We start from the raw sequence: 19,590 nt of genomic DNA, 5'->3' as shown, positions 1-19,590 counted from the left end.
ATAGTATTGGCAAAGAATATTGAATATACCATGTACTGCCAGAAGAACAAATCTGTCTTAGAAGAAATACAGCCAGAGTGCTCCTTAAAAGAAAGGATGGCAAGACTATGTCTCACATACTTTGGACATATTATCAGGAAGGACCAGTCCCTGGAGAAGAATATCATCCTTAGTAAGGTAGAGGGTCAGTGAAAAAGAGGAACACCCTCAACAAGATGGACTGACACAGTGGCTGCAACAATGGGCTCAAGCATAACAATGATTGTGAGGATGGTACAGGACCGGGTAGTGCTTCATTCTTTTGTGCATAGGGTCGTGTTGAATCAACATCGACTCAATGGCACCTAACAGTAACAACCATCTCCTGGTAAACACTAACAGTTTTTAGTTTGTATATATTTGCTTAAGGAGCCCTGGTGGTGTAAATTTTAAGCACACGGCTGCTAACCAAAGGGTTGGTGGTTCGAACCCACCCAGTGGCTCTGCAGGAGGAAGACCTGGAGATATGTTCCCATAAATTTTACAGCCTAGGAAATGCTATGGGATGGTTCTACTCAGTCACATGGGGTTGCTATGAGTGAAAAATCAACTCAAGGGTACCTAACAACAACATATATTAGGCATTTACTTTCTTAGTTCTCAGAACACTCTCTCCTCTACCACCAAGGGAGAAATTAAAAAATGACTCAAGCTCCTTCCTGACCCAAATCTCTCCTCACCCTTCCTCTCACACCAAACTGCTTATCGTGTATGGCATTCAGCAGTGAGAAAACGTCAACTTCACACCTTCTTTTCCTTCCTCCCACCTCTCAGCCTCTCCATAAAGTAGGTGATTACCTATAAATAAACATTCATGCTCCCTGCAGGCAGCTCTTCTAAAACTTGGGCAATAGAAAAATTCTCCCTATAAATTTTTATGGCTTGGGAAGTATTCACTGAGTGAATTAGAGTCTATTATGTAGTACCTAAGGAGCCCTGGTGGTTCAGTGTTAAGTACTCAGTTGCTAACTGAAAGGTTGGCGTTTCAAACCCACCAGCCACTCTGCGGGAGAAAGATCTGACAGTCTACTTCCATAAAGATTACGGCCTTTTGGGAACATGATCTCAGCGGACATTTAGCTCAACCGGCATAACATAGTTTATAAAGACAATGTTCTACATCCTACTGTGGTGAGTAGCATCTGGGGTCTCAAAAGCTTATAAGCAGCCATCTAGGATACGTCTACTGGTCCCACCCCATCTGGGGCAAGGGAGAATGAAGAAAACCAAAAACAAAAGGGAAAGATTAGTCCAAAGGACTAATGGGCCACAACTATCACAGCCTCCACCAGACTGAGTCCAGCACAGCCAGATGGTGCCTGGGTACCACCACTGACTGCTCTGACAGGAATCACAATAGAGCGTCCTGGACAGAGCTGGAGAAAAATGTAGAACAAAATTCTAACTCACAAAAAAATACCAGACTTACTGGTCTGACAGAGGCTGGAAAAACCCTGAGAGTATGGCCCCCCAGCCCCCTTTTAACTTAGTACTGAAGTCACTCCTGAAGTTCACCCTTCAGCCAAAGATTAGACAAGCCCATAAAACAAACAATAATACGTACACATAGCTAAACCAGGTATACAAGACTAAATGGGAACACCAGTCCAGGGGCAAGGACGATAAGTCAGGACGGGACAGGAAAGCTGGACAAATGGAAATGGGAACCCAAGGTAGAGAAACGGAGAATGTTGACAAGTCAACCAATGTCACAAAACAATATGTGTATTAATTGTTTAATGAGAAACGTATTTGCACTATAAACCTTCATCTAAAGCACAATTAAAAAATACATATATATAAAAAAAGGATTACAGCCTTTGAAACCCTATGTGGTAGTTCCAGTCTGTCCTACAGGGTCACTATGAGTTGGAATCAATTCTATAGCAATGGGTTTTTTGAACAAAGTATTTATTGAGCCTCATGATGTCATGGGGATGGATGGACTTAATTACAATGAATTATAACGGATATAATTCTCCCTAATATTTCTTCCAAGGTGGTGCACCGGTTGAGCACATGGCAGCTTCACAGTTGGAACCCACCCAGCGGCTCCAAGGGAGAAAGACCTGGCGATCCACTCCTGTAAAGATTACAGCCTAGAAAACCCTATGGGGCAATTCTGCTTTGTCACATACGGTTGTTATGAGTTGGAATTGACTCAACAGGACCCAGCAACAATAACGGTATTTCTACCAGTGATCCCTAGGAAGACTTGTTCTGATAACAGGCAGAGAATGGCCACACTTAAATCTTACATCAACTTTCAGAGGTGACAATAATGATTTTTTAAATAATAATACCAAAATGATAAAACCAAAAAACCCACTGCTGTCGAGTAGATTCCAACTCATAACGACCCTATAGGACAGAGTAGAACTGCCCCCACAGAGTTTCCAAGGAGCGCCTGGCAGATTTGAACTGCCGACCTCTTGGTTAGCAACCATAGCACTTAACCACTACGCCACCAGGGTTTCCTAGATGATAATACTAATCCTTAAATAGAACTTCCTATGTGCCAGGAAGGAGCCCTGGTGGTGCAGTGGTTAAGCACTCAGCTGCTAACCAAAGGTTGGCAATTTGAATCCATCCAGAGGCTCCTCCGGAGAAAAGACCTGGCGATCTGCTCCTGTAAAGATTACAGCCTAGGAAACCTTATGGAGTAGTTCTACTCTGTCAATGGGGTCACGGTGAGTCAGAATTGACCGGACGACACCTAACAACAACATGTTCTAAGAACTTCACTGAATTACTTCTTTTGATATTCACAATGACAGCACAAAGGGTTAACACGCTCAGCTACTATCCAAAAGGTTGACAGCTCAAGTTCATGCAGAGGCAGCTCAGAAGAAAGACCTGAAAAATCAGCTGCTGAAAACCCTATGGAACACACAAAGTTCTACTCTGCACACAATGGGGTCAGAATCTACTCCGTGGCAACTAACAGTATTCCCTGTTCTAAGAAGTTTATGCAAATTAACTCATTTAATCTGCATAATAATCCTGTAGAGTAGGGTTTCTTATCATCAATCCTTCTTACAGATGAGGAAACTGAGGCTCAGCATGGTGCAATGGATAATATGGCCCTTCTAACCATAGTCTTTGTGACTCACACACAGTGATTGAGTGGGACTATTCAACCATTTCAAGACGTGGCATATGATCAGGAACCGATGGTACTGAAGCAAGAAGTCCAAGCTGCTCTGAAGGCACTGGCAAAAAACAAGGCTCCAGGAACTGATGGAATATGAAATAAGATGTTTCAACAAACAGATGCAGCGCTGGAAGTGCTCACTCTTCTATGCCAAGAAATATGGAAGACAGCTTCCTGGCCAACTGACTGGAAGAGATCCATATTTATGCCTATTCCCAAGAAAGGTGATCCAACCAAATGTGGAAATTATAGAACAATATCATTAATATCATATGCAAGCAAAATTTTGCTGAAGATCATTCAAAAACGGCTGCAGCAGTATATTGACAGGGAGCTGCCAGAAATTCAGGCTGGTTTCAGAAGAGGACGTGGAACCAGGGAGATCATTGTTGATGTCAGATGGATTCTGGCTGAAAGCAGAGAATACCAGAAGGATGTTTGCCTGTGTTTTATTGACTATGCAAAGGCATTCGACTGTGTGGATCATAACAAACTATGGATAACACTGTGAAGAATGGGAATTCCAGAACAGTTAATTGTGCTCGTGAGGAACCTTTACATAGATCAAGAGGCAGTTGTTCGGACAGAACAAGGGGATACTGCATGGTTTAAAGTCAGGAAAGGTGTGCATCAGGGTTGTATTCTTTCACCATACCTATTTAATCTGTATGCTGAACAAATAATACGAGAAGCTGGACTATGTGAAGAAGAATGGGGCATCAAGATTGGAGGAAGACTCATTAACCTGCGTTATGCAGATGACACAACCTTGCTTGCTGAAAGTGAACAGGACTTGAAGCACTTGCTAATGAAGATCAAAGACCACAGCCTTCAGTATGGATTACACTTCAACATAAAGAAAACAAAAATCCTCACAACTGGACCAATGAGCAACATCATGATAAACGGAGAAAAGACTGAAGTTGTCAAGGATTTCATTTTACTTGGATCCACAATCAACAGCCACGGAAGCAGCAGTCAAGAAATCAAAAGATGCATTGCATTGGGTAAATTTGCTGCAAAGGACCTCTTCAAAGTGTTGAAGAACAAAGATGTCACCTTGAAGACTAAGGTGCGCCTGACCCAAGCCATGGTATTTTCAATCGCATCATATGCATGTGAACGCTAGACAATGAATAAGGAAGACCGAAGAATTGATGCCTTTGAATTGTGGTGTTGGTGAAGAATACTGAATATACCATGGACTGCCAGAAGAACAAACAAATCTGTCCTGGAAGAAGTACAACCAGAATGCTCCTTAGAAGTAAGGATGGCAAGACTGCATCTTACATACTTTGGACATGTTGTCAGGAGGGATCAGTCTCTGGAGAAGGATATCATGCTTGGCAAAGTACGGGGTCAGGGGAAAAGAGGAAGAACCTCAATGAGGTGGATTGACACAGTGGCTGCAACAATGGGCTCAAGCATAACAACGATTGTAAGGATGGCGCAGGACAGGGCGGTGTTTCGTTCTGTTGTGCATAGAGTCACTATGAGTCGGAACCGACTGGACAGCACCTAACAACAACGACAACATGCAAATAAGGTACATGGAACCTGTGATGGTTGGTTTATGGGTCAACTTGGCTAGGTCATGAGTCCCAGTACTGTCTTTCATTTTGTGATCTGATATAATCATCTTAATTTTATGAGTTGTAAATCCTAACTTCTATATGTTAATGAGGCAGGATTAGTGTGGGGTGTATCTTGAGTCACAGCCTTGCAGGTGGGCATGACTCAAGTCTCACCTTTACTTAAGCCCTTCTCTGGGGTGTGGTCTGCAGCCAATGTATATATGAAGGCGCTCTGGTGGGGCTCTCTCTCACTCTGGATCTCGCCGCATCTGGTTGGTGATCCTCTAACCTCTGGTTCTTGGGACTTGAGCCAGAGACCTGCTCGCTCTCTGATCTGCCAATTCTGGGATTCCTCGGCCTCCACAGCCCCATGAGCCAGCAGCCTGTAATCTGACCTGATTCGCCAGCCTTGTGAGCCAGCAGCCTGTCATCTGATCTGCTGGGTTTGAGTTCATCAGCCCCTGCAGCTACATGGGTCAGGAGAAGCCTGTGCCTGATCCACAAATTTGGGACTTACCAGCCTCCACAACCGCTTGAGCCAGTTCCTTGATACAGTTTGTGAGTTGTGAGGCTTTGCAGCAAATTACAGAGCTCAAAGATGGGACTGGGACCACTGAGGCAAGGAGTAGTTAGTGTTACAGATGATGGAGTGATACAGCAGCTTGGAAAAGTTGGACATTTGGGATACCTTTTTTTTTTTTAACCTCCACCTAGCAGGAACCAGCTTTCTGCTGGTCCTTACAAAAGAAATTATTCATGTAACCAGGAAATTTAGACTGTGGTCCAAAGAAACACAGCTAGTTAGTGTCAGAGCTGGGATTTAAATCCAGGTAGCCTGGCTCCAGAATTCCTGCTCTCAACCAGTTCTATGAAAATCATCTTCTTATTATTGTTTTCTACATGGGGCAATTCCTCTTTTTTCTAGCATTCTCATTTTCTTCTTCCTTGTTTTGCCTTTTTTTTTTTTCATTTGTCTTCTTCTCCTCTACCCCTCCCTCTCCTCCTCCTCCTCTCTCCTCCATCCCCTTCTCTCATTACTTGTCCCCCTTCTTCCCACTCACCTGGTCCAACCCCTCTCAAAGTCCTCCTCCTCCCTCCTCTTCCCCTCAGTCCTCCCTTTCCACTGCTCTCCCCTCCAACCCTACACTCCTTCCTCTCCTCCTCCTGTCTTTTTCCCACTCCTCCCTTCTCCTAACTCGTCCCCGCCGCCCCCTCCCCTTCCCTCCCTTCTCCTTCCAACTCCCCTCTCTTCCTTACCCCTCCATCTTCTTTCCACCTCCTCCTTATTCCTGCCTCTCCCCCTCCCGTCTCCTCTTCTTTAAGCTCCCCTCCGTCCTCCTCTCTCTTCCCCAGACCCCCTCTGTCTCTTCCCACGCCTCCCTCCTCTTAGCCCCTCCCGCCTCCCCTCCCTTTCTTCCACCTCCCCTCTCGTCTCCACCCCTCCCTCTTCCTGCCTTCTCCCTTTCTCCTTCCCCCCTCCCAGCTTCTTTTCCCCCTCCCCTCTCTGCCCCGACCGGCTCAGTCTGGCCGCAGCAGAGGCGCCTGGGAGCGCGGCGTGAGCGGGCAGGTCGGAGGGGTGCGCGCAGGCGCGTACCACCTCTCACCCTTACAGACTGCGGCGTTAGCGCCGGTGCCCCGTGGCCCTCCGGTGAGTGGGCACCGCCTGCTGGGGAGGGGGCGGGGAGCATGTGGTGGGGACAGCTAGCGTTCCTCGATTTCCCCGCCGTGAGGTCTCCCCCCACGTTGGGTGGACTTGCTGGTCCGGTTTTCGTCGCGGGGGGAGGAAGGGAGGAGCCCACCCATCGCCAGATCGCGAGACCCCGGGAGGAACCCAGTAACCCAGCGGGGTCCGAAGCCCCGCGCTGTGCCTCAGTTTCCTCACCTGTAAAATGGGCTGCTGGACAGCACCTGGCTTGGCTGTAGCCTGCTGCCATTCCCAAAAACCCAAACCAGTTGTGGCGTGAACTCTGACTCATGGCGACCCCAAGTGTGTCATAGTAGAGCTGTGCTTCATAGGGTTTTAAAGGCTGTGACTTTTCAGGAACAGATCTCCAGGCGTTTCTTCCGAGGTGGCTCTTGGTGGCTTCAAACCGCCAACCTTTTGGTTAGTAGGCCAGTACTTAACGGTTTGCACCAGCCAGGGACTCTGGCCTGCTGTGCGGGCTCAGTCAGTTGAAGCTGCTCTTGTTCTTGCTGTTCAGGTAATAATACAGCAAGAACAGCGGCAGCCGCTAGCATTTGTGGAACACTTACTGTGTGTCAGGCATTGAGCTCAGTGCTTTGTCGCCATGTGTCTATCCACTCCTTGCCCCCATAAAGTGGGATCCTCCCCACAAGCAGGGTGAGCATCCCCTAGGCTTGTTAGAAGTGCAGATTCCCAGGCCGCACCCTAGAACAAGCCAGTCAGACTCTAGTGTTAGGACACAGGAGCCTGGGTCTCCACAAGTTCTCTAGGAATTCTGATGCCCTGAAGGTGGAGACCTCTTTAGAGTGTAAAGAAGCAAAGATGTCACCTTGAGGACTAAGGTGTGCCTGACCCAAGACATGGTATTTTCACTGTCCTCACATGTCTGCAAAACGGAACAATGAATAAGGAAGACCAAGAGAATTGATGCCTTTGAATTATGGTGTTGGCAAAGAATATTGAGTATACCATGGACTGCCAGAAGAGCTAACAAATCTGTCCTGGAAGTACAGCCAGAATGCTCCTTTGAAGCAAGGATGGCGAGACTTAATCTCACATACTTTGGACATGTTACTAGGAGGGACCAGTCCTGGAGATGGACATCATGCTTGGTAGAGGGTCAGCGAAAAAGAGGAAGACCCTCAACAAGATAGATTGACACAGTGGCTGCAACAATGGCCTTCAGCATAACAATGATTGTGAGGATGGTGCAGGACTGGGCAGTGTTTCATTCTGTTGTACACAGGGTTGCTGTGAGTTGAAACTGCCAGCACCTGACAATAACAACAACAAAGGTGGAGAACTGCTGTAGTATCTCATTGCTGTTGTTGTTAGCTTCTGTCAGGTCTGCCCCTGACTCGTAGCCACCCCATGCACAACAGAACAAAATGCTGCTGGATCCTGTGCCATTCCCATGATCAGCTGCAAATCAGAGCATTGTGACCAATAGAGTTTTCATTGGCTGATTATTGGAAGTAGATGGCCAGGCTTTTCTTCCTTGTCTGTCTTAGTCTGGAAACTTTGCTAAAACCTGTTCAGCATCACAGCAGCACACAACTCCCACTGACAGATGGTTAGTGGCTACACATCATGTACATTGGCCAGGAATCGAACCTGGATCTCCTGCCTGGAAGGAGAGACTTCTACCACTGAACAACTGCTACCTCTTATTATCTCATTAAACCTTTACAATAGCTTGACCAGGTAGGTACTATTATTTCCCACACTTTACAGATGAGGAAATGGAGGCACAAAAAGAAAAGGCCCCCATAGTGATGGGAGAGTTAGCACAATCCAATAACCACACTTTCGAAACCCTGAGCCGGGCACTGTTCTAAAGTCGTTATCTGATTTAATACTCACAGCAGCCCAATAAGGTGGAGGTTATTATGTCCTTAGAATCCCCGGGTGGTGCAAATGGTTAACATTCTTGGCTGCTCACTGAAAAGTTTATGTCCACCCAGAGGTGCCTCAAAAGAAAGGCCTTGGTGATTTGCTTTTGAAAAATGAGCCATTGAAAACCCTGTGGATTGCAGTTCTACCCTGCACTCTTGGGGTCGCCATGAGCTGGAGCTGACTCAACAGCAACTAGTATTTTTCTTTTAGGCCTGGGTCTGATACCCCCTGAGAGAAGTGCCCTCCCTCACCACTTCCCTGACCACCCTGGAGCGAAGTGAGTGTCTGCATAGTGTGACTTTGTGTGAGCCCATGTGGTGTGTCTTCTGTGGTCTTTGTGTTCCTGTGGATGAATCACACAGGGCAGGGGGAGGTCATGTTCACATTCTGTCTGCTGGTGTCTGTGTGTGTATGTACGTCTCAGTGGGTACCTGTGTGTTTGTGTCTATGTATCTGTGTGTGTGTTTCTACGTGTCTGTGTCTGTGTATGTCTCTGAGTGTATCACTGTCTATGTGTCTGTGTGTGTGTTTGTTTGTCTATGTCTGTTTGTCTGTGTATCCACGAGGCGGGTTGAGACCTGGGCTCTCACTGACCCTCTTTTTCTCTTCCCTTTAGCATCACAGTCCTCTGGGTTCCACAGGCCTGTCTGTCCAATCCCTGGTCACTGTGGGCAGTGGAGAGATGGCCACCCAGCTGCTGACTGATGAGACCCTGGTGAGTCACGTCGTCCCCTCACTCTCTTCCTTCTCCTCCTTGTGGGCAGCTTGGGCTGGTGGCTTCTGCCCTAGGCTGAACCCCTTCCCACTTGAGCCCCTCTCCTTGTCACCTTCTCCTGAAGGAGTTCAATGCAAAACTCCAAAATAAAAATGGGAAAGGTCTTTCGAAGGACGGCTCCAAACTCAGAAGTCCAAAGAAACTGTTGGTGAGTTTGACCCCATTTGCTTATTCTGCAGACATTTATTGAGTACCCCTGGGTGCCACTATGTCAGGGGCTCTGAGAAAGACACACCTGGCGCTCGGTGTCCTGAACTGGACATATGATTGGGGCGATGAACCACAAGTGAGTGAACAAATGTGTTATTACAGGCTGTGACAAGGGCTGTGATGGAAATAGAAATGGTGGTGGTGGTGGTGGTGGTGGTGGTGTTAGGGGCCGTCCAGTTGGTTCTGACTCATAGCGACCCTGTGCACAACAGAACGAAACACTGCCTGGTCCTGCGCCATCCTTACAATCGTTGTTATGCTTGAGCCCATTGTTGCAGCCACTGTGTCAATCCACCTCGTTGAGGTTCTTCCTCTTTTCCCCTGACCCCGTACTTTGCCAAGCATGATATCCTTCTCCAGAGACTGATCCCTCCTGACAACATGTCCAAAGTATGTAAGATGCAGTCTTGCCATCCTTACTTCTAAGGAGCATTCTGGTTGTACTTCTTCCAGGACAGATTTGTTTGTTCTTCTGGCAGTCCATGGTATATTCAATATTCTTCGCCAACACCACAATTCAAAGGCATCAATTCTTCGGTCTTCCTTATTCATTGTCCAGCGTTCACATGCATATGATGCGATTGAAAATACCATGGCTTGGGTCAGGCGCACCTTAGTCTTCAAGGTGACATCTTTGTTCTTCAATACTTTGAAGAGGTCCTTTGCAGCAGATTTACCCAATGCAATGCATCTTTTGATTTCTTGACTGCTGCTTCCATGGCTGTTGATTGTGGATCCAAGTAAAATGAAATCCTTGACAACTTCAGTCTTTTCTCCGTTTATCATGATGTTGCTCATTGGTCCAGTTGTGAGGATTTTTGTTTTCTTTATGTTGAGGTCCAATCCATACTGAAGGCTGTGGTCTTTGATCTTCATTAGCAAGTGCTTCAAGTCCTGTTCACTTTCAGCAAGCAAGGTTGTGTCATCTGCATAAGGCAGGTTGTTAATGAGTCTTCCTCCAATGTTGATGTCCCGTTCTTCTTCACATAGTCCAGCTTCTCGGATTATCTGCTCAGAATACAGATTGAATAGGTATAGTGAAAGAATACAACCCTGACGCACACCTTTCCTGACTTTAAACCATGCAGTATCCCCTTGTTCTGTCCGAACAACTGCCTCTTGATCTATGTAAAGGTTCCTTATGAGCACAGTTAAGTGTTCTGGAATTCCCATTCTTCATAATGTTATCCATAATTTGTTATGATCCACACAGTCGAATGCCTTTGCATAGTCAATAAAACACAGGTAAACATGCTTCTGGTATTCTCTGCTTTCAGCCAGGATCCATCTGACATCAGCAGTGATCTCCCTGGTTCCACGTCCTCTTCTGAAACCAGCCTGAATTTCTGGCAGCTCCCTGTCGATAATACTGCTGCAGCCGTTTTTGAATGATCTTCAGCAAAATTTTGCTTGCGTGTGATATTAATGATATTGTTCTATAATTTCCACATTTGATTGGATCACCTTTCTTGGGAATAGGCATAAATATGGATCTCTTCCAGTCAGTTGGCCAGGAAGCTGTCTTCCATATTTCTTGGCATAGAAGAGTGAGCACCTCCAGCGCTGCATCCATTTGTTGAAACATCTCAATTGATATTCCATCAATTCCTGGAGCTTTGTTTTTCGCCAATGCCTTCAGAGCAGCTTGGACTTCTTCCTTCAGTACCATCAGTCCCTGATCATATGCTACCTCTTGAAATGGTTGAACATCGACTAATTCTTTTTGGTGTAATGACTGTGTATTCCTTCCATCTTCTTTTGATGCTTCCTGCATCATTTAATATTCTCTCCATAGAATCCTTCACTACTGCAACTCGAGGCTTGTATTTTTTCTTCAGTTCTTTCAGCTTGAGAAATGCCAAGCGTGTTCTTCCCTTTCGGTTTTCCATTTCCAGCTCTTTGCACATGTCATTATAATACTTTACCTTGTTTTCTCGAGCCGCCCTTTGAAATCTTCTGTTCAGTTCTTTTACTTCCTCAATTCTTCTTTTGCTTTAGCTGCTTGACGTTTGAGAACAAGTTTCAGAGTCTACTCTGACATCCATCTTGGTCTTTTCTTTCCTTTCTGTCTTTTCAATGACTTCTTGCTTTCTTCATGGATGATGTCCTTGATGTCGTTCCACAACTCGTCTGGTCTTTGGTCACCAGTGTTCAGTGCATCAAATCTGTTCTTCAAATGATCTCTAAATTCAGGTGTGATATACTTAAGGTCATATTTTGGCTCTCATGGACTTGCTCTGATTTTCTTCAGTTTCAGCTTGAACTTGCATATGAGCAATTGGTGGTCTGTTCCACAGTCGGCCCCTGGCCTTGTTCTGACTGATGATATTGAGCTTTTCCATCATCTCTTTGCACAGATATAATCAGTTTGATTTCTGTATGTTCCATCTGGTGAGGTCCATGTGTATAGTCGCCATTTGTGTTGGTTTATGTCGAGGGCACTGGGGTTTTTTTTTACTGGGTATGTTGGTGAAAGAAGGTATTTGCAATGAAGAAGTCGTTGGTCTTGGAAAATTCGATCATTCGATCTCCAGGATTGTTTCTATCACCAAGGCCATATTTTCCAACTACTGATCCTTCTTCTTTGTTTCCAACTTTCTCATTAAAATCACCAGTAATTATCAATGCATCTTGATTGCATGTTCGATCAATTTCAGACTGCAGCAGCTGTTAAAAATCTTCTGTTTCTTCATCTTTGGTCCTAGTGGTTGGTGCCTATATTTGAATAATAGTCGTATTAACTGGTCTTCCTTGTAGGTGTATAGATATTATCCTACCACTGACAGCATTGTACTTTAGGATGGATCTTGAAATGTTCTTTTTGACAATGAATGCAACACCATTCCTCTTCAAGTTGTCATTCCCAGCATCGTAGACTATATGATTATCTGATGCAAAATGGCCAGTGCCAGTCCATTTCATAATTGGAGCCTGGAAGGTACGGAGTATGAATCCAGGAAAATTAGAAATCGTCAAAAATGAAATGGAACGCATAAACATTAATATCCTAGGCATTAGTGAACTGAAATGGACTGGTATTGGCCATTTTGAATCAGACAATCATATAGTCTACGATGCTGGGAATGACAGCTTGAAGAGGAATGGTGTTACATTCATCATCCAAAAGGAAATAGAGATGGAGAACGAGTATTCTGACAGTGGGAGCCCCTGGATAGTGCAACCACTTAACGCATTTAGCTGCTAACTGAAAGGTTGGGGGTTCAAGTCCACCCAGAGGAGCCTCAGGAGAAAGGCCTGGCAATCTGCTTCTGATAAATCAGCCACTGAAAACTCTGTGAAGCACAGCCCTACCCTTACACATGGTGGCACCATGAGTTGAGGTTCACTCAATGGCAACTAGTTTGGTTTTTGGAGTCCCTGGGTGGTCCAAACGGCTCCGCTATTAACTGAAAGGTTGGAGGTTCAAGTCCACCCAGAGACACTTGCAAGAAAGGTCTGGTAATCTACTTCCGAGAATTAGCCAGTGAAAACCCTATGGATCACAACAGAACATTGTCCTATCGATATAGTGCTGGAAGACGAGCTCTCAAGGCACTCAGAATACACAGTAGCCACAGCAATGGATTTGAGCATACCAACAATTGTGCAGATGGTGTAGGCCGGGCACAGTTTGTTATATTGTACATAGGTTGTCATTAGTTGGAGCCAATGGGACTTTAATTAATAACCATGACAAAGCTGAAGAGAGAGCCAGGGCTCAGATTATTCACAGCCTTGACGTGGTAGTGTAAGGAGCTGGAATTTCATTCCACCACAAGTGCAAGACAAGCCAGTGGTTAAATCTTTATTGGCTTACCACCACCAGGAGTGAGGGTAAGTGGCGAGATTCTGCTCAGGCACTGGGACCCCAAAGCCCATGTTCTCAGCTCCTGTACCTTTCCACACTAGGCAGACAGCTCTCACTTCTCGTCAATTTTAAAACGTTTACTTAAAATTGAAGGAAAAGGCATATATACCTAAAAGGGAAGGCAGGAACGCAAACAGAAACCTGTACACCCATGCTCACTGCAGCACTTTTCATGATAACCAAAAGTTAGAAACAATTTAGATGAATGGATATACAAAATGTGGTACATACATACAATCGAGTGTCGTTGTTGGGTGCTGTGGAGTGAATTCCAACTCATATGACCCCATGTGACAGAGTAGAACTGCCCCATAGAATTTTCTAGGCTATAATCTTTACGGGAGCATATCACCAGGTCTTTCTCCAACAGAACTGCTAGATGGGTTTGAACCGCTGACCTATCAGTTAGCAGCCAAGCGCTTAACCACTGCATCACCAGAGTATTACTCAGCCGTAAATAGAAATGAAGTCCTGATGCATGCTGCAACGTGGATGAACCTAGAAATGTTATGCCAAGCAAAATAAATCAGTTGCAAAAGGATAAATACTATATGGTATCTCTTATATGAAACTGGCAAATATATAGGAACCAAAGATTATTAATGGTTACCAGAGGTGGGAGGGAGGGGGACATGGGGAGTTTTTGCTTTGAGGGCATTGAGGTCATGTTAATGCCCTCAAATGATTGATTTGAAAAAGGTCAGCGAGATTGCACAACATGAAGAATGTAATCAACGTTACTGAATTGTACATGTGGAAATAGTTGAGATGGCATGTGTTTGGTTGTGTATATTTTCAACTACAATATGAAAAAAATCACATTTTTAATGCCAAAAAAGTTGGAAAGATAAATTTCAGGATAAAAAAAAAATGAGCATGTTTAGCTTTATTAAAAAAAAAAATTGGAGGAAGGGGCTCTTGGTGGGAGTCTTTTAACTCACAGACGTTTACTGAGAGGCAGTATAGTCTAAGCATCCCTAGTGGCACAGTGGTTAAGCACTCGGCTGCTAACTGAAAGGTTAGGAGTTCAAACTCACCCAGCAGTTCAAACCCACCCAGCAGCTATGCGGGAGAAAGACCTGACGATCTACTCCCGTAAAGATTACATCCTTATAGACCAAAAACTCTGTGGGGCAGTTCTGCTCTGTCACATAGGGCGCCTGAGTCAGCATTGACTTAAGGGCACTTAACAACCACAACAATACAGTCTAGCTTTTCAGAGCCTGGAGTGAGGAACCAGATGCCTGCATTCTGATCCCAGCACCACCACTTTCCAGTTGGGTGGTCCCAGGCAATTTAAGCAACCTCTCTGGGCCTCATCTGTATCCTAGGTCCTACCTCACAGTATCGTTGAGAAGATAAACGGCATGAACACAACTATATGTTGAGTCCTATGAGAACTCCTGAGGAGAGGAGCCCTGGTGCTGCAGTGGTTAAGCACTTGGCTGCTAACTGAAAAGTTGGCAGTTAAAACCCACCTAGTGGTGCCTCGAAAGGCAGGGCTGGTGATCTATTTCTGAAAGGTCACAGCCTTGAAAACCCTATGGAGCAGTTGTACTCTGACATACAAGGCGGCACTGTGAGTTGGAATTGACTCACCATCGACTAACAACAACAGCTATGTGCCTGGCACCTGTATTGATGCAGGAGACATTAACAGCCAGTTGCTATTGAGTCAGTTCCAACTCATGGAGACCCCATGTATGTCAGAGTAGAAATGTGCTCTGTAGGGTTTTCAGTGGCTGATTTTTCAGAAGCAGATCACCAGGCCTTTCTTCTGAGGTGCCTCTGGGTGGACTCAAACCTCCAACCTTTCAGTTAGCAGCAAAGTGCATTAACTGTTTACACTACCCAGAGACTCGACCCATTGAAGCCAGTGCCTTTTCTTCTCCTTCCCTGCACCTCTCAGCCTCATCCCTTCTTCAGGCATATGTGGGCCTGGGTGAGCAGGATCTCTTTGCTGTTGCAGGAGTTGGTGACCTTTAGAGATGTGGCTGTGGACTTCACCCAGGAAGAGTGGCAGCAGCTGGACCCCGCTCAGAGGGACCTGTACAAGGATGTGATGCTGGAGAACTTTCAAAACCTCAACTCATTGGGTAAGATGGAGGCTTCCATGTCACCCCCCATTACCCCAGGGAGCCTCCCCAGGTTGTAAAACATCAGGAGGTCTTGAATGAGTTCGGTACCGATTTCAGGAGCACCCTAAATTCCTGGGCCCACATCCAATGGGTTTCTCTTTTCTCTTCCCTGGAGAATGGCTTGTATTTTGTACAATGGGAGTGTTCAGCTCACCCAGGCAGTGCCATCCTTCCACATCCCGCGGTATGGCTTCCTTCCCGGTACCAACCCCCAGCCCTGAGTATTTTCCCCAAGGGAGCTTTTCCAAACAGATAGTTTCTCAATTGGATGTCCTTGCGTAAGCGCTGTAGGCTATTTTGAGAGCTCCACAGTATCAGGACTTCAGAGCCTTCTAGCCTGTCCCTCCACCATCCCTTGCACTTCTTCATATGGTATGATCCAAGATGGCGTGCATTACCTGGGCAACATTCCAGTGGATGTCCCATTGGCTGGAGCTGAGTCACATGAACACAGTGAGCCACAGGGCTGGCTGGGAAGTACAGTCTTTGTTCTGAGAGCCTGCATGACAGCTGCAACCCTGTAACTTTGAAAGAAGGGGACGCTACAAGCAGGATGGGGGTGTTGCTGGTCACAGCTACTACAGTGAGGAGGGCTTGCCCTGTACTCTTGTTTGTTGTTGGCTGCTATTGAGTCAGTTTCTACTCACGGTGACGCCATGTGTGTCAGAGTAAAGCTGTGCTCCATAGGGTTTTCTTGGCTGTGATCTTTATGGGAGCAGATCACCAGGCCTTTCTCCCACAGAGCTGCTGGCTAGGTTTGAACCCCCAACCTTTCGGCTAGTACTTGAGCACAAACCATTTGTTTCACCCAGTGACCTTCAGACATTGCCAAATGTCCCCTAGGGGACAAAAGCACCCCTATTGAGAACCACTGGTCTAGCACATAGTAAATGCCTCCTGTACGCTGTTGCCATCAAGTCGAATCCAACTCATAGCGACCCTATAGGACAGAGTAAAACTACCCAAGAGAATTTCCAAGGCTGTAATCCTTTTTTTTTTTTTTTGTATGGTGCTTTAGATGAAGGTTTATAGAGCAAATTAGTTTCTCTTTAAACAATTAATATTCATATTGTTTTGTGACATCGGTTGACATGTCAGTATTCTTCTCCCTTTTTCGACCTTGGGTTCCCCATTTCCATTTGTCCACTTTCCTGTCTCCTCCTGACTTCTCATCCTTGCCCCTGGGCTGGTGTGCCCATTTGGTCTCATATACCTGGTTGAGTTATGTGTATGTACTGTTGTTTGTTTTATGGGCCTGTCTAATCTTTGGCTGAAGGGTAAACCTCAGGAGTGACTTCACTACTGAGTTAAAAAGGTATCTGGGGGCCATACTCTCGGAGTTCCTCCAGTCTCTTGTCAGACCAGTAGGTCTGGTCTTTTTTGCGTGTGAGTTAGAATTTTGTTCTGCGCTTTTCTCCAGCCCTGTCCGGGACCCTCTGTTACGATCCCTGTCAGAGCAGTCAGTGGTGGTAGCCAGGCACCATCTAGTTGTGCTGGACTCATTCTGGTGGAGGCCGTGGTAGTTGTGGTTCATTAGTACTTTGGAGTAATCTTTCCCTTGTGTCTTTCATTTTCTTCATTCCCCTCCAAGGCTGTAATCTTTACAGGAGCAAGTCTTTTCTCCCGTGGTGCAACTGGTGGATTTGAACCGCCAGCCTTTTGGTTAGCAGCCAAGTGCTTAACCCCTGCTCCTCATAAGTTGGTATATATGTATGCTATGTATGTAATTTGTATACGTATTGGCAGTAATTATAATGGGTAATCATTGGCCTCCCATCATTTCCCAGGATGACTGACTTTCTTTCAGTCTGCCGCTCAGGTGCCCATTCACGGTCTCAGCCCCTAATAGATGCTCTTTTCCTCTCTGCAAACTTGTGTCCCAAGCAGCCTCCAAGCTTACAGCTCCTCTCTACTCTTTATTATTTTGTCCACTCTTTGCATGCCTTAAGGTTCCTGGGTGGTGCAAACAGTTCGCACTCAGCTACTGAAGACTCGCATCCAGACAGTTTGCACTATGGAAGGCTGGTGATTCAAACCCACCCAGTGGTGCTGCAGAATGGCCTGGTGATTTGCTCCTGTAAAGATTGTTGTTGTTCATTGCCATCAAGTGAATTCTGACTCACAGCATCCCCAGGGTAGAACTACTCCATAGGGTCTTCTAGGCTGTAATCTGAATGGAAGCAGATTACCAGGCCTTTCTTCCACAGTACTGCTGGGTGGGTTTGAACTGCCAATGTTTAGGTTAGGAGTCGAATGCAAACCATTTGTGCCATCTACAGACCTTCCGTAAAGTTTGTTGTTGTTCTTGTTTTGTGGTGTTGAGTGGATAGCCAAGAAAACCCTGTGGAGCGGTTCTACTGTGTAACACGTGGGGCTGCCATGAGTGGGAATCGACTCAATGATGCCTGGTTTGCTTTGGTTGGTTTAGGGAGCACGGGGTGGAGGGGCTTTTCTTTGGTTCCCCAGCCCCCAGCCCACCCACTGGAGCAGTTCTTTCTCCCCCAGCTCCAGAAGCAGGTGACACAGGAGATGTCTGTGCCTTCTGTTTGTTTCAGATTTGGAGTCCAGGCCTGAGAGTGGTGGTGCAGAGCGAGCTGTCCCCGCAGGGCTGTCCGTGTCTCTGGAGTTGGAAGAACTGGAGAGGGGCTATCTCTGGAGCTCTGCTTTGGGAGAAGCTGGGAGACCACACAACTCCTCAGAGAGTCTGCTGGGAGAGCCAGGGGCAGTTCTAGGGTACCCGAGACTTCTGGAAGGCAAGGGACCCTGGAAACGCAACCTGCAGGAACATAATCATTTTAATACAAATTCCGATTCAGAGGAACAGCCATGGGCCCCCGGAGGAGAGAAGGCCTCTGTGTGCAAAGAGCGTGGGGAGGCTTTCAGCCAGCGGGCCGACTTGGCCCAGCACCAGCACCAGCACATCCACACCACAGACAGGCCCTTCTCGTGCGCTGAGTGCGGCAAGTGCTTCCGGAGGAATGCCACCCTGGTCGTGCATCAGCGCATCCACACAGGCGAGAAGCCCTTCGCTTGCTGGGACTGTGGCAAGGCCTTCAGCCAGCGCACCAACCTCACGGTGCACCGGCGCACACACACAGGCGAGAAGCCCTACAAGTGCACCGAGTGCGGCAAGGCCTTTGTGCAGAACATGCAGCTCATTGGGCACCAGCGCACGCACACCGGGGAGCGGCCCTACAAGTGCGGCGACTGCGGCAAGGCGTTCACCCTCATCACCAACCTCATCGACCACCAGCGCATCCACAGTGGCGAGAAGCCCTTTGCCTGCGATGTGTGCGGCAAGCACTTCACAAAGCGCTCGTCGCTCCTCGGCCACCAGAAGGTCTACGCAGGCGAGAAGCCCCACAAGTGCAGGGTGTGTGGGAAGGCCTTCCGGAAGAAGTCAGACTTGGTCAACCACCACCGCATCCACACAGGCGAGCGGCCCTTCAAGTGCTACGAGTGCGGCAAGGCCTTCACGCAGAGCATGACACTGGTGGAGCACCAGAAGACACACACGGGCGAGAAGGCCTACCAGTGCCGCGAGTGTGGCAAGTTCTTCACCAAGTCCTCTGCCCTCATCCTGCACGAGCGCATCCACACTGGCGAGCGGCCCTTCAAGTGTGCCGAGTGCGGCAAGGCCTTCAACCAGAACATCCAGTTGGTGGTGCATCGGCGCAGCCACACAGGTGAGAAGCCGTTCCAGTGCACTGCCTGTGGGAAATCGTACAGCCAGAAGGGCTACCTCACCGTCCACCAGCGGACACACACTGGGGAGAAGCCCTTTGAGTGCAGTGAGTGCAAGAAGACCTTCAGCCAGAAGGCCCACCTGTCCATCCACCTGCGGATCCACACGGGGGAGAAGCCCTACAGCTGCAGTGAGTGTGGGAGAAGCTTCCGGAAAGTCTCATTCCTGTTCCAGCACCAGGCCATCCACAGTGATGAGAGGCCCTTCAAGTGCAGCATGTGTGGGAAGGCGTTTATCCGCAAGTCGACCCTCGTCCAGCACGGACGCATCCACACGGGGGAGAAGCCCTACCACTGTGGGCACTGTGGGAGGGCCTTCCGGCACCAGCCCACACTGACCGCCCACCGCAGGATCCACACTGGGGAGAAGCCCTATGAGTGCAAGGCATGTGGTAAAGCCTTCCGGCGCCTCGGGAACCTCACCTGCCACCAGAAGACACACACTGGCGAGACACCCCCAAGTGGGCCAGGTGAGAGGAGGCCTGCAGCCCAGATAGCTGATACCTGA

At 47.2% G+C, this 19,590-nt stretch overlaps 1 protein-coding gene across 1 annotated transcript; it reads left to right on the top strand.

The window, feature by feature from the left end:
* Window positions 1-270: 270 nt before the first annotated feature.
* LOC135232688 (zinc finger protein 883-like) lies at window positions 271-19,590 on the top strand. Its single transcript, XM_064293197.1, has 6 exons — window positions 271-285; window positions 6,251-6,415; window positions 8,964-9,062; window positions 9,187-9,270; window positions 15,170-15,296; window positions 17,894-19,590. Exons 1-6 carry the CDS (start codon window positions 271-273, stop codon window positions 19,588-19,590), a joined length of 2,187 nt encoding a protein of 728 aa, XP_064149267.1.

The sequence above is a fragment of the Loxodonta africana genome, chromosome 11 (genome assembly GCF_030014295.1).
Source record: "Loxodonta africana isolate mLoxAfr1 chromosome 11, mLoxAfr1.hap2, whole genome shotgun sequence".
In the NCBI taxonomy this organism is placed as follows: Eukaryota; Metazoa; Chordata; class Mammalia; order Proboscidea; family Elephantidae; genus Loxodonta; species Loxodonta africana.
The sequence above is the reverse complement of the archived record's forward strand: the minus strand, read 5'-3'. Positions and strand labels throughout refer to the sequence as shown.

What these genes read in the sequence shown, in the direction of transcription:
- LOC135232688 (XM_064293197.1), top strand. An exon ending in TGCTGACTGATGAGACCCTG is followed by an intron (nt 9,063 to 9,186) that starts GTGAGTCACGTC and finishes CTTCTCCTGAAG; the next exon opens with GAGTTCAATGCAAAACTCCA. An exon ending in GAAGTCCAAAGAAACTGTTG is followed by an intron (nt 9,271 to 15,169) that starts GTGAGTTTGACC and finishes TTGCTGTTGCAG; the next exon opens with GAGTTGGTGACCTTTAGAGA.